This window comes from Lampris incognitus, chromosome 11 (genome assembly GCF_029633865.1).
Source record: "Lampris incognitus isolate fLamInc1 chromosome 11, fLamInc1.hap2, whole genome shotgun sequence".
Taxonomy (NCBI): Eukaryota; Metazoa; Chordata; class Actinopteri; order Lampriformes; family Lampridae; genus Lampris; species Lampris incognitus.
Window position 1 is genome coordinate 2,861,257 of NC_079221.1, and position 14,574 is coordinate 2,875,830.

General features: G+C 47.5%; 2 protein-coding genes across 2 annotated transcripts; one reads left to right on the forward strand and one right to left on the reverse strand.

The window, feature by feature from the left end:
- The first annotated feature begins 479 nt into the window (after positions 1-479).
- Positions 480-11,038, forward strand: LOC130120786 (polypeptide N-acetylgalactosaminyltransferase 5). The gene is made up of 10 exons (XM_056289528.1): positions 480-3,261; positions 3,860-4,026; positions 5,010-5,129; positions 5,612-5,747; positions 5,953-6,072; positions 6,599-6,716; positions 6,855-7,184; positions 7,589-7,669; positions 8,205-8,357; positions 10,006-11,038. The coding sequence occupies exons 1-10, from the start codon at positions 1,961-1,963 to the stop codon at positions 10,153-10,155; spliced, it is 2,676 nt and encodes an 891-aa protein (XP_056145503.1). The 5' UTR covers positions 480-1,960; the 3' UTR covers positions 10,156-11,038.
- An 805-nt stretch (positions 11,039-11,843) lies between these two features.
- Positions 11,844-13,322, reverse strand: LOC130120965 (uncharacterized). Its single transcript, XM_056289792.1, has 2 exons — positions 12,594-13,322; positions 11,844-12,250 (listed from the first exon to the last, which is right to left on the reverse strand). The coding sequence occupies exons 1-2, from the start codon at positions 13,153-13,155 to the stop codon at positions 11,844-11,846; spliced, it is 969 nt and encodes a 322-aa protein (XP_056145767.1). The 5' UTR covers positions 13,156-13,322.
- Positions 13,323-14,574: the final 1,252 nt, after the last annotated feature.

Consider the following 14,574-nt stretch of genomic DNA (forward strand, 5'->3'; position numbering starts at 1 on the left):
GGTTCGACTTGCTTGACCAATGTGTTGCTTGGTTGGCCCGTTACAACACGTCATGTTATACATACACATGGTACCTCTCTGAAAAGGTATAGCTCAACATCATCATGAACTCAAGCACATAGTTGTGCTAGACACTAAGCAGTGGCGCCGGAAAACATTTCGGGTGGAGTCGCCAAAGAGAGGCCAGCGATTTTTGGGAGGTTCATTCTTTACATTACAACCGCAGCTTAATATAGATGTGTAATCAGGAGGAGGAGACCCAATCTGGGAAGTTAACGCAAACGACTATCTGGATATAATACATTAATAATCCTGTTTCAAGTCGTTGACAATAATTTATTGTGTGGTAGTAAGGGTATTTGCATATCTAATTTGAGGAATAAAATACCTGGACGCAAGTCAAGTCAGTTTTATTTGTATAGCCCAATGTCACAAATTACAACACAAGCACACAACACAATTACAATTACAAACACGACTACAAACAATAATCAGTTAAAAACAGAATTACAAAAAAATTAACAGAAAAAAAACAATGAAGAACGATAAGCAATTACAAACACAATCACAAAACCCCAAATATTAAATTGTTAGAATTGCAAAACCAAATAAACAGATTTAAAAAAAACAAAAAAAAAAAACAATACCAAACAAAAGCACGCGCCCCGTAGGGCAGATCTTTTGTAAAAACTAGGAATGCTGATCTAAAACCAGTAAGGGCGCCATGGAGTCGTGTGCCCTTTCTTCGCTTTAAATGGGCGGGGTGGCAACTAGGAGTGGCCAGGTATTCACTGAGCCCACCCCTGGCCGCCCCTAGATCCGCCCTTGGCCCTGTTGGACACGGATACTGGAGACTTGCCCCCCCCCCCTTCTCGGCGTCGAGGGGTGGCAACTAGGAGTGGCCAGGTATTCACTGAGCCCACCCCTGGCCGCCCCTAGATCCGCCCTTGGCCCTGTTGGACACGGATACTGGAGACCCCCCCCCTTCTCGGCGTCGCGGGGTGGCAACTAGGAGTGGCCAGGTATTCACTGAGTCCGCCCCTGGCCGCCTCTAGATCCGCCCTTGGCCCTGTTGGACACGGATACTGGAGACTTGCCCCCTCTCCCCCGCCCCCTTCTCGGCGTCTGCTGAGCGTTTCCTGCTCGGCTATCGGCCGCAGCAGTTGGGGTGCAGATCGGAGGGCCTCTGGTGTTCCTCCGCACTGACGAGTCTCAGTCCTGGTCCGCGGCCGTTCCGGATCGGGGGGGCCGCCGCCGCCGCACTTCCGTTTCTTTCACCAGGCAACAAGAGTTGGGCCAAACAAACTTTGTTTTGCGGTCGTTGTAAGTGACCGAGAAACGATGCGTTGCAGTGCGTAGCGACGACGCTGTTTAGTTTGTTTGTTTGTTTTAATTAATGACATTTGTGATTTTGCCTCGTGCATGTAGAGAAGGCGCGCGCGGGGGGGGGCGGCACGTGCACGTACAAAAACACTCATTACGGGAAGTTTAATCGCTCTCGCGTGCCCACCGTTTTGATAGCTTGGACGCTCGGACCATAATACACGCAGGTCCGAGTCCCCGAAGAGTAGAAGAGCCCAACTCCACCCGCCGTCTATAAAACCCGCGTGCGCGGAGCGTGCGCCTCATCTGAGCGGTCCTCTTGTCGTCTCGCGCGTCGCCGCCATGTCCCGGCGCGGACTCGGGGACCGCCAGGTCCGGGATCAAGTCGCAGATGGGTCGGCGCCGCAGCGTCGCCGGTCCCGCTGGTGCCGGTGAAGAAGCGACGGTCTGCGCACGGACGACGCCGCCGACGACGCCCGCTGGTCCACGTGATGCCACGCAGGCAACTCGACTCGTGAAGTTGTAGAGGAAGCGCGAGCGCCCGGTGCACGGGCTTGTGGGTATTCTGCTCTCCCGCTTTAGTCGCGCTTGTGGCTTTCTTGCTTGTTCGTTTGCGTACCTTTGTGATCCGACCGCGATGAAGCTGAAGAGGTACTTCCGGGGCAGCAGGGGGGTGCTGGTCTTCGTGTTCTTGGCCTCCGTCGCGTGGCTGCTGCTCGACATGCTGGCGCTGCGCGTGTCCATCGACGACGCCAGCAGTCAGCTGCTGAGGGCGCGCGCGATGCGGGAGGGGGGGGCGGAGGTGACCCGCGGGTCCAGGCAGGGGTTCCAGCACCCGGTGCAGGTGGTGGAGCTGGACCGGGGGCTGCGCGAGGCCATGGACCAAATACTGGACGCGTACAGGCGGAACCCCGAGAAACGGGGCCACGTGCAGAAGAACCGCAGACCAAACCCCGAACAGCAGCGACGGGCCCCGCCCGAGCCGGAGGACTCCGAGTCCGCCGCGCTTAAACCCGGCTCGGATCAGGTCTTAGCCAGGCAGGGGTCTCTGCTTAAAACCCAGCCCGCACCTGCTAAAAAACCAGTGAACTTAAAGCCGGGCGAATCGGAAGCAGAACTTGGGACAACGGAAGTCCCGGGTTCCATTAAAGGGCCGTTGCCCGTTGTGGTTTCCTATAAGAACAAAGTGCCGCCTGGCGTTCAGGGGGGACGTCTGGGTCCTCTCCCTACTTCAGAGAGGAAACCCCCCAAAGGGAAGGATGCAATACCGAAGGCCAAAGAAACTATGGGCTCAAAGGCGGCCGAGGGTGTTGGGGTGGCGGCCAAGGGTGTTGGGGTCGCGGCCGAGGGTGTTGGGGTCGCGGCCGAGGGTGTTGGGGACGCGGCCGAGGGTGTTGGGGTCGCGGCCGAGGGTGTTGGGGAGGGTGTTGGGGTCGCGGCCGAGGGTGTTGGGGTGGCGGCCGAGGGTGTTGGGGACGCGGCCGAGGGTGTTGGGGTCGCGGCCGAGGGTGTTGGGGTCGCGGCCGAGGCCAGATCTGGCGGACAAGAAAGCAGGCTCAAGGTGGATCAACCCCACTCTGGGAAAATATCTTCCAAACACACCAAAGAGGGAAAAGAAGCCAAGGCTCCTGTCAGAAATGACCCAGATGAAGTGAAGAGGCCCCCGACACCCACCATCAAGCCCGACGTCCAACTAGCAGCAGACTCCAAGGTTAACGCCAGCGTAGTTCGAAAACCAGGTGTCCATAAAGTGCTTTCCCTAGATGTGACCCACGCTCCCAGAGATGCCGGGGCGGTGGGCCAGTTCGGACAGGCTGCAGTCGTCGGCAGTGACAAGGAGAGGGAGGTGAGGAAGAGATGGGACGAAGGCCAGTTCAACGTCTACCTGAGTGACCAGATCCCGGTGGACCGCGCCATCCCAGACACCAGGCCTCAGATGTGAGTTTCACAGGAAAGATCACACATTAGAGGTGTTTCTTCCCCCTCCCTTCCCCACTGCGGGCTGTGTTGTTAGAAATGGAATTGATGTCTGATTATAAAAAGCAAGACAAATCTCATTGAACTTTAAGACTCGTGGTCCTCCAAGAAAAGAGCCAGAAGCAGTGACTGAACTGCTTCTCTTGTAGGATGCAAGGGTACTTTTATCTGGGCGCCGGCTGATGTGTTGATAATAACGTCAGCATAGTGATACGGGACTAGTCTTCCTGCTCTTCAAGGCTGCATAAGAGTAAAGTCGTACAATTTCCTGAACTTGTCGGGCTGTTCAAGTTGAATGAAATTAACGATGAATGCCTCTATCTGTTTGGTCGTCACATGGACATTACTAATGTTCATTTCTCCATATCTTCTCATGGGTAACTACCTTATGAGCAGACCCAAAATGTTGTCGCATCATCGATATAGAGGCATTCGGCTAAAAATATCATGATAGTTTATTTTGTCTATCGCCCAGACCTACTTGTATCAATCCTCCCCTTCCCAGCGCATCTGCTGTTGACAGTTGTCGGCTAAGTGTCTGTATTCTGGCGCTTCCCAGGTGTGCAGGAAACGTGGTCCATGATGACTTGCCCACCACCAGTGTGATCTTCTGCTTTGTGGATGAAGTGTGGTCCACGCTGCTCCGTTCTGTGCACAGCGTTCTCAACAGATCGCCACCGCACCTCCTCAAAGAGATCATCCTGGTGGACGACTGCAGCTCCAAAGGTAACAAAAGATTTCCGTTTCGGGATTTCGGTGTCACTTGTTCATCACAGGTAAGTGTGTCGCAGTGTACCCATTTTTGCCATCACGGGAATATTCCATAACAGGAATATTGTGGCCACGATAATGTTGCATACAACAGTAACATGGACGCCTAGCAGTTGGTAGAAAAAATATTGCGTTGAGTGATTATCTTTGCCCAAACTTTCACACCCTTCCTTATTCTCTGTTTCTACTGCCATTCGCAAACAAACGCACAACCACACAGGAGCTGGGTGGAGGTGGAAAATCTCACAACACAAAGCTTGAACTAGTTGTTAGTGAACTGGTTGCTTTAATTATCCTGATTTTATCATTATCATGTTTTTTTTGTTGATAATTGTCTGGTGAAAATGTGATATTGTGAGATGGCTCCAGTGTCAGATTTCCTTGAATGGCTCCCTGCAGGTGGAAAACATTACTACCCGTGCTAGCTGACAGAGTCGTGCTAACGATGATAACCAGCCTTTTAATGAGAGTTGCTTATCATGTGAATCATCTTGCGCTTTCATCTACACAAGTAGGGGTTTTAAATCGGACTCAGATTGATTGGTTCTGCAGGAGTTGGTAAAGCCCCCCGAGGCAAATTTGTGATATGGGGCTCCAACCTTGGGGTCTGTGTGGGTTTCTTCCGGGTGCTCCGGTTTCCTCCCACAGTCCAAACACATGTAGGTCAGGTGACTCGGCCGTACTAAATTGTCACTAGGTGTTTGTGTGTGTGTGTGTGTGTGTGTGTGTGTGTGTGTGTGTGTGTGTGTTGGCCCTGTGATGGACTGGCGGCCTGTCCTGAGTGCCCCCCCCCCTGCTGCCCAGTGACTGCTGGGATAGGCTCCAGCATCCTGCGACCCCGGTTGGGATAAGCGGCTTTGATAATGGGTGGATGGATGGATATTGGGCTATACAAATAAAAGGGACTTGAGTTTGATCCCTCTCATGCGCTCCCACAGACTATCTGAAGGCTCAGCTGGATACGTACATGTCACAGTTCCCAAAAGTCCGAATTGTTCGTCTGAAGGAAAGGCAAGGCCTGATCAGAGCCAGGTTGGCTGGAGCTGCCATTGCCAAAGGTGAGCGCTCGGACATCTTTTTTTTTTTCTCTCTGTACTCTTTCCCTGTCCCCTCTCATCCTTTTCTGCACCCCCTGTCATGGTTTCATTTATAACAACTTTTTAATGACATTTGTTCCTGTCTTAATCAATGCACATAAGCAAAAGTAGTTACAGTGCAACAAATCATATTCACTTATCACCCGTAAGTGTGTGTGTGTGTGTGTGTGTGTGTGTGTGTGTGTGTGTGTGTGTGTGTGTGTGTGTGTGTGTGTGTGTGTGTGTGTGTGTGTGTGTGTGTGTGCGTGCACAATATTTCATTTTGCCAAGTACAGGATTTTGTTAGACTAAGTTGAGTCTAAATAACAAGCTTATCAAAGAATTCCCTGATGCAGGAGGCCACCTGTTCCCCACAACATGCCCCGCCTATGCTATGTAAATAATATGAACGCCGTCTGGTAGACGTGGCAGTTTAAAGAGTGGCACTTTCTTTGCTTTCTTAGGTGAGGTCCTTACCTTCCTTGACTCCCACGTTGAATGTAATGTGGGCTGGCTGGAGCCGTTGTTGGAGAGAGTCTATCTGGATAGGAAGAAAGTGGCCTGCCCAGTTATTGAAGTCATCAACGATAAGGATATGAGGTGATTCAACAGGACCTCGCTGAAGTGAAGAGCAGAGCTTACACCAGCTGTGGTCATGTGACCATGTGATCATGTGTGCCTGAATGATGTTTGTTGGATAGAGGAAAGTGAAATGTTCTTCACCATGGAAATCTCATTATGATACAATAAGTGTGTGGTGTGTGTGTGTATGTATGTGTGTGTTTGTGTGTGTGGTTCTTTTCAGTTATGTGTTGGTCGACAACTTCCAAAGAGGTATTTTCAAATGGCCTTTGGTGTTTGGCTGGAGCACACTTCCAGAGGAGTACATCAAGAAAAATAACATGACCATCGCGGACCCTATCAGGTACCTCACCGTTTCAATGACGAGGCATGAAAATGCAGTTGATACACGTTCAAGTTGGATGGAGGTAGCAAACAAAGGACAATAAAGGCATTAAGTAAGCACTGTTATTAATTTGGTGGTGCAGTGGTTAGTGTGGCCGCCTCACAGAAAGAACGTCCTCTGTGTGGAGTTTGCATGTTCTCCCCATGTCTGCTTGGGTTTCCTCCGGGTGCTCCGGTTTCTTCCCACAGTCCAAAGACACGTAGTTCAGGTGGATCAGCCCTGCTAAATTGTCCCTAGGTGTGTGTGTGTGTGTGTGTGTGTGTGTGTGTGGGGGGGGGGGGGGTTGGGACTGGCGTGTCCAGGGTGTCTCTCCGCTGGCTGCCCAGTGACTGCTGGGATAGGCTCCAGCATCCCCGCGACCCTGAGAGCATGATAAGTGGTTCAGATAATGGATGGATGTTATTTAATTTGATAAATAGGTTAGCAATTAGAACTACATATGTTATTATTAATCCTCTGTCCTGTTTTTCATTTAATCATATAGATGCCCAGTTATGGCTGGGGGTCTTTTCTCTATAGACAAGAAATACTTCTATGAACTTGGTGCCTATGATCCTGGACTAGATGTATGGGGTGGCGAGAACATGGAGATCTCATTCAAGGTAAAGGGCTCATTTGAACTACATCTCCCTTGCATGAAAGCATGAATATCCCTGTTCTACTAGTCTAGTGACCCTTCATAACGTTTCCCTCACCATTACAAGATCCCATAACTAGCTGATATGTTCCCCCTCGGGCAGATCTGGATGTGCGGAGGGGAAATCGAGATTATCCCCTGCTCTCGAGTGGGACACATTTTCCGAGGCCAGAACCCATACAAGTTCCCCAAGGACAGGCAGAAGACTGTGGAGCGTAACCTCGCCAGGGTGGCCGAGGTATGGCTGGACGAGTACAAGGACCTGTTCTACGGCCACGGCTACCACCACTTGCTGGACAGAAAATTAATTGACATTGGCAACCTCACGGAGCAGATTGAGCTGAGAAAGAGGCTGAAATGCAAGAGCTTCAGGTGGTACCTGGAGAACGTGTATCAAGATTTCGACGCTCCCTTAGTCAAAGCCGAGGGCCCGGTATGTACCACAGCGAACAGAAGTGATTGTGAATGACAACACACTGACTGCGCTTTCTTCTGTTTTTACTTAAGCCGTGTTTGCGTTTCCTTAAAAACACACTATGACAGAAAGGGCAACTCTGTTTACCCTCCACAAGCGATTGTTGTCTCTCTGAAAAGCCTATGGAGTATTCAGACCCAAACAGAGAATGATTGTGTTGCTTTTGAACAAAGAACGGCTGTGTCTTCATGCCGGGACAGCGCTGTTGGGATTTATTGAGGGAGGAGGGAAGAACGGAGAAGGACAGCGAGGCCCGTCCTCGGTCTTGTGGCACACATCATGAGTAAACAGTTTTTTTTTCAGCTGACATTTGTTTTTGTTTTATTTCTTATAGTTTTCTTGTTTTGTTGTGGATTTTTTAGGTGTTGAATCGTGGCTTGAGAAAATGTCTCGCTCTGCAGAAAGGCGCTCTATCCTTTGAGCAATGTGATCTCAGCAAGCAGGTAAATACCCGACTCGCCCATTTAAATGTAATCTATTCCCCAGAACCAGATGTGCACGTTGCCATCAGGACAGGTGTGTCTCCAGCAAGTCATGAGAGCAAACCAAGTCTTATTACCACCAATTACAAACGTATTCAAGAGTTGCTTATAAAAAAATCTTACCGTTCTTTTCAAACAGGAACTATCACATTACACAGAAAGACCAGTTGACCGGATACATCTTTTACGTTTTGGCAGTGTTCTTTCAAATTATTGGCTTTAGTTGAGTTGCGGTGAAAAAATGAAATGTAATAAAAATATCCGAGACCAGACCTTAGACCAGGACAAATGAGGTCAGTCTCCAAGGATGGACCCAGACCAAGAAAAATGAGGGCAGAGTGCAAGGCAAGACCAAGACCTTCAGAATGTGGTTCTTTTTGTATTCAGAGCAGCCCCCTCAGAGCAGAGCCGCCCCTGGACAACCCGTAGTTTTCATGAAACCTAATTATATGGCTGTCACCGACTCGTCCCCTCACTCTTGCTCTCTGAATTTCAGAGTCAGCGCTTTAATTACACCTGGATGAGGCATGTTCGCCAGCAAGACTTGTGTGTCGCTCCTCAGGGCAGACAGACGGGCCTGGCTCTGGAGCAGTGCGACGGTGCCAAGCCCAACCTCCGCTGGTTCCACAAGGCCTCCAGCTCATCACTGGTAGGTTGACTTTGGGTGGAGCGTTTGCTTTGTCCGCCATGTTTGTTTTCCTTTGAATTCACAATTTTTCATTTCTCTAAGACCATTTGAAAAATGCTGAACAGGTCTTCGCAGATGTTGCATCCACGACTGGTATTAAAGAATAATGCTGGTATAATTTTATGTTTTTCTCACTGTCAACAAATGCTGTGAAAAGAGTCGTTTCCATCTAGCCGATGCCACACTGAGCTGTCATTCAGGGAGCCGTAGGACCTGCTTGTTTTCAGAACTCATTAAATAACGCCTATCGAGACATGGCTTCAGCCTTACACGGCGTAATCCATTATTGTGAAAACCTGTGTATTCCACTTTTTCCAAAGGTAACTTCAGAAGGCAGGAAACTCCCATTTAACAGGGACTACTTTCAGTGCCGCATGTTTATTTACTGCTGATGTGGCAAGCAGACGGAAGCCGGCTACTGACAAGATAGTCATCGCTTCGCCTTGAAAGTCAAGACAAAGAAATGTGGGGTTCCCTCCCAAATAAGCACACTGAAGTCTAGCATCACTACTTTCCGTAGATCCCAGAGAAGGCGAATCGGTTCGCCTGGACACCAAGTTTAGTGGGAAAATGTTCCATCACATACTTTACATAGATCGCAAAAAAAAAAAAGTCTTTGTTACTTTTAGTAGTTTCAGGAAAAACTGAAAAGTGCACATTGTTTGCAGGGGTGCATTTTGGTAACATTACAACTCTGTGACCTGCGTCAAATGCTTTGTTTTTTCTTATGCAATGGGATCCTGCAGCTTCATGGATGGGCGCTAAATGTGGCCTCGGTCACATGGAAATCACTTGAGCACAGGAAATGCATGGAGGAGTTCAGTCTTTCATAACATTTGTCAACAAAGAGGAAAACATGGAATTCCACCAGGGTTGCTGTTTTAATGGGATAGTTGTTGCTAATATCAGTTGAAATTCAAGTTATTTACCCAGGGGCGGCAGGTAATGTAGGCTAAAAAAGGCTAAGCCTACCTAACACGCCCGTATATCCGGATTTTGGATGGACAGTCTGGTTTTTCAGCTCTCTATCCGGCATCCAGCACAACGTCTGGACGGACACCTATTTGTCCTCCTTTTGGCGGTTTTGAGTAAAAATCATGTGCTGATAAATTCCCTCTCAGCGTGCTAGAGGGCACATTCTTACACTGTGTCATGCTGGCTGCTGTGACAGAAGCCTGTGTTTTTATTGGCTGATGGTGTGTGTGGGCACTCAGTTATTTTCAACATCAGAATTACTTTTTGCAAGTTTGACTGATGTACCTGTCAGATTAATAATCTTGTGTAAACGCCGACTGCAAAAGTCAGTCAACATGCCGACATGAAAAACCGTATACAAAGAACACGTATTTATCACAAAGTGCTCGGGATAAATGCCATGCATTTTGCGAGCTGTGTCGAGCCGACATTGATGCGAGTAGCAAATGAAAGGGGTTTTTGCTACAGGTCGTTAAAACAAGTGTGATAGTTAGTCAAAGATTAGCCTTTCCCTTCCTCGGCCTCACCCGCCGCCTATGCAGTTACCCAAAGTTTGTTTATGACGTGAGGGGGCAAAAGGTGTGCTTATAATTCCTCTTGACTGAATTATATTTTCTTGTCTCTTTTTGCCAAGGGGGATCACCTCCTCGCAGAGATTGCCCCCCATGATGTGTGCCTCGAGGCTGGGCCTCAAGGTAACACCATCTATCTCAACAAGTGTGAACCCAAAAATGCCTTCCAGAAGTGGCAGTTCACAAACTACTACACTCACCGACGGGGTTGAAGGAGTTTAACAAGTGTTGAATGGGCACTAGAGACTCCTGCTGGCCTTACACGACAGTATACACTCCCTCTCTGGTACAGCGTCCACAAAGAACTGTCCAAATGAATTCCAGGATTTTGTGCGTTTGCAATAATATGTGTTGTTCTCATGCTGTGCCGTGCCACAGTCAAGGAGATGGTGTGGGGATGTGCAATGGTTTTGTTGACCTTTTTTGTCGAGCAGCATAAAGACTGATGCTGAGTCAAACACGAGGACACGAGTGGCGAGAACATGAAGCCACCGTGGGAGTTATAATTACAATTATCAAGTTTTGCACATATTAACATTTTTGGTCTGGAGTTGAGGCGTGAAAATGGACTCCAGATGTGCAGAGATGATTGTATAAAACTGGAAAAACACCACTTGATGACAGGTTATCGCTGCCGCATAGGACTTGGCTGCCAAGGATAAAGATAAAACGGGGCTTCATAGATGTAAAAAAAAAAACTTTCACTCACAATGCTCATTGTTTGGAATGATTTTCTTGTAAAACTGCATGCGATTTTTCATGAGCTTTTTTCTACATTTGTAAGATGCATCACAGCTGATGTAGACCGTGTGCTCTACATTTACCATCTTTCATGCTGTTGACTTTAATTGGTGAAGTCTAATCAGATATTTGAGATAAACGACTTTTTGTGGTTGCAGCCCTTCCCGTGGTTCGGTCCAGCCTCAGGGTTTTATGAAGTGTTTCATTTCGAGGTGCACATTTCTTGCCGTCACTAGAGGGAAACATTGGTACACTATATCCAGTGAACTTGTGCTGTGATTTAGGGATTTTATTACCGATCATCAGACTCCTACCTACAAGTCGTTACATCTCTTTAAAAAGCCAAATAAAGAGTTAAAGACCCAAAATTGTTTTGTACCATTTTGTGAGTTTATTTCACACATTTTATTCTTGTAATCCAACAGTATGCGAGGTGTGTTTGAGTATTTCACATCTACCTCATGCAGCATTAGAACCCTGATTTTGTGAGGTTTTTGGAGTTGAATGCATTATATTGAAGCATCTGAAAATGAGAGGCGGATGTAAGGCACAGGTCTCGGTATTGGTCCCTTGCAGCATGCGGGCACATTTGGAGGTGCAGATATTTCCTCAGGTTTTCACCTTGCTGGTTACACTGCTCATGTAAAGAATACTATTCAGGGGTTTAAGTGGCTGAAGTCCTTAAAGCGACCAGCAAACAGCTTGACCATGATATATTGGCGTGTAGGATTAAAGGGCCTCAAGCTTCTTGGTGTTTAAACCACCATCTAAATACCTACTGTACATAAAGAGCATTCCTGCTCTGAAACTATGGATTGGAGAGCATAACTCGAGGGGGTTAGAGAGGTCCTGGGTTTTAGTTCCATCACGTTACAATACAGCAGATGTTAAAAAGATTCTTCTATCTGAACTCGGTCATTTTTTTGCAGTCATCCCTGACCACATACAGAATTCTGTGTTAATGCAAGTCTTTGTTTTTCTGCAAGCATTGACTGTCTACACACATCTTCAGTAAATAGATTGCACACTATACATATGTCAAAGGGACACAACCAAACCAATCACAGTTTCAGCTTCCTAAAAGACTCAACACTATACTTTATGCACCACGTCCAGCTGTTTAACACATCTGCTTTAAACGGGCAGCTGAGCTTTCCTGTTATAGATTCATTAGCATGGTCTCAAACTCCTCTATCTTCTGACGGGTGTTGCCTCTGCTAATCTTGCGGTAGGAAACGGTGTTATATTTGGAAGACGTGTGGTGGTTGAAGGAGGTTTTGCGGCCAACAGTGCGACTTGACTTTTTTGGCAGAGGCAGCGTGGAGTAGCCCGGACCGGATTCCTGCAGGGACGCCTTACTTTGATCCTGCAGCCACTCCTGGTCCAGTTCATCTTGACTCTCACCAGATAACTGGAGTTCCTCACCAGACCTCTGGTCCTGGGCCTCCGCCTTTCTGTTCAGCTTCACATCCCTCGCCTCTTCCGATGCCTGAGAGGATTCGAACTTAGGTGTCTGTGCTTCTGTCTGCCCCTGAGGCGATAGCGCCACCTCCTCTACCTTCTCACCTGGTGCACAGGTTCACATGAAAAAGAAGACAACGAAAAGCATATTTGCAATAGACCAAATATGATTGCCTCCTTGACATAACAAGGCCATATAGTGTCCTAGAAGGGAACTGTTGTGTGGATTAAAATGTTAATTTTTTAAAAATGCAAAATGTTTAATGTCTTACAACAGCATACATTTTGTAGATGCACTCACATTTTAGAGGGGTCGTACCCCAAATCTACACAGGTGGTACAGCTAAATGTGTTAGAGGCCAGGTTCCTGAGGTGCTTCGCATCTAAAAAAACAGCTTGTTCAGCCACAGATTAAGCCAAATTCAGCAGGCCGTTAGATTTATCTTACCGTTTCCCAAAGATGCATTTGTTTGGAGCATTGTGTTTTTTCCTCCAAGAGATTCTCCATAGGTGCTCCTCGACCCCTCTAGTGCTTTGTTAGGCTCCGATCCTGTGTCTGAGGGATACGATGGCTGCTCGGGCTCTCTGTTGGGTTCTGTGCTGGGTGTCTGAGGTTCTTGGTGCTCTTCTCGTGAGCCCGAGCGAACACCCCTCTCCATCTGTGAAGCATCTCCATCGGCCAAGGGATCCGGTCCTTCTCCATTTCTACTTCTTGGGCCAGGTACCTCAGCTGCCCCACTATTGTCTAGACTCCTATCCTCTCCAGAGCCAAAGCCAGTAGACATGGTGTTTTTCGTGTCCCGAACAGCTTGCTCCTCCTCATCATAAAACACTGAGTCATCTCCCTCCTCTGCTGCGTCAGCCATGATGTCCACAGCCTCCTCCAGGGACCGACGTGGCCCCTGAGTGATCCCACTGATGATCTTCACCACCTGGGCTGCCAGCTCGTCTTCATTTATGCCAGCATCCAGGTCTGTTGGAGGAGCCACAGTCTCCCCAGTCTCCATCATCTCTGTTATCTATTTATTTATGAATTTAGTTTGTGTTGTTAAAAGACTGGTGAAGATGTTCTCGGTGGTCAGTTTGCTTTTTGAAGAGCGTTGGTTGAATCTCAAGAGAAGCAACGTTTGTGCACCGTCACATCTATTCCAAATGTCCAATCCAAATACTCCTTTTCATCCAGCCGTGTGATGGAGGGAAGGCAGAATGACATCCCGCATCACTGGTGCAAAAGCCAAGGCTGTCTTTTTGTGCTATTGTGCAATGAATTCTGCTCGTGTGTCGGGCCACCAAACAACAGCAGCTTGCTTGTGGGGCTGATAAAAGGCCCCTTTGTGACTTTGGCATCCACAAATGGAGCGATTGTGGTGATTCTTTAATCTCTCCTGGGTGACCACCCTTCTCCCTGGAACACCATGAGATTAACATTCTGCTATGACTCACATTGAGCCACAATATGAGTTCAAGAGCCGGGAACGCTTGCCTGTGCGTTCCAAGGGTGATTATGGCCCTGTTATGTCTTGGGCTTTAATGTAAAGACGTTATGTGTATAAAGACCCTCAAAATCTTGTGAAATGACTTCTATCATATCGTTTGAAGAGCTCAGACTCTCAATTATGGTTTACCACTTTCCCATTTCTTCAGGTGCCTGCAAGTAAGAAGTTACTTGTTTGATAAGCTAGGCAGAGAAACCGTGAGATGTCTTCATCAACCCACAACTCTTTTTGTGCAGGAACTGTGGTTTTGTCTGCAGTGTATGAAAATCAGATGTGCTAAGCTGTAAAAGTTATTTGAAGAATGTGGTGACTGTGAAAAGGTAAAGCCGATGGAAAAAGAGGAGGATCTAAAAAGACTCATGCCTGATGAGGTCAGTAGGGGAATATATAAAATTACAGTAGAAGTACAGGAAAAGTGTACTTGTAATGTGCAGACGCGTTACCTTTTAGTCGATGCCCTCCAAGTAAGATCCACTCCAACTGTACTTTCCAATCGGCAGAGAGAATGCAAGGTTAACCATGCGTATTTCGCTCATATTTTTTATTATTGCCCGATATTAAAATCATCCTGGGAGAAATGTGAATATATTCAATACATTATCAAATTCCCCTTCAAAATCCAGACTTTCTCTTGTTGGCCATAACGTCATGGGGACTGCGTGGGGGAAAACGTGCTGAATACATACTGAGAATTTCAAGGATAACGGCATTAAATATGATATAAAAATTGGAAGCAATAATTAGTTAAATGGAAAATGCAAGTAGGGCAAATTCATTGTATTGAGCTAATCACATATAGAAACAGGAGTTGCTTCGGGCCTACTTGAGAAAAAGGTGGCTCACATGATTGATTATAGAAAGAGTAAATATGTATAATATATAACTCCTCTCACCTTTGTAATAATTAAACACGCAAATCTGAAAAATTTTTGA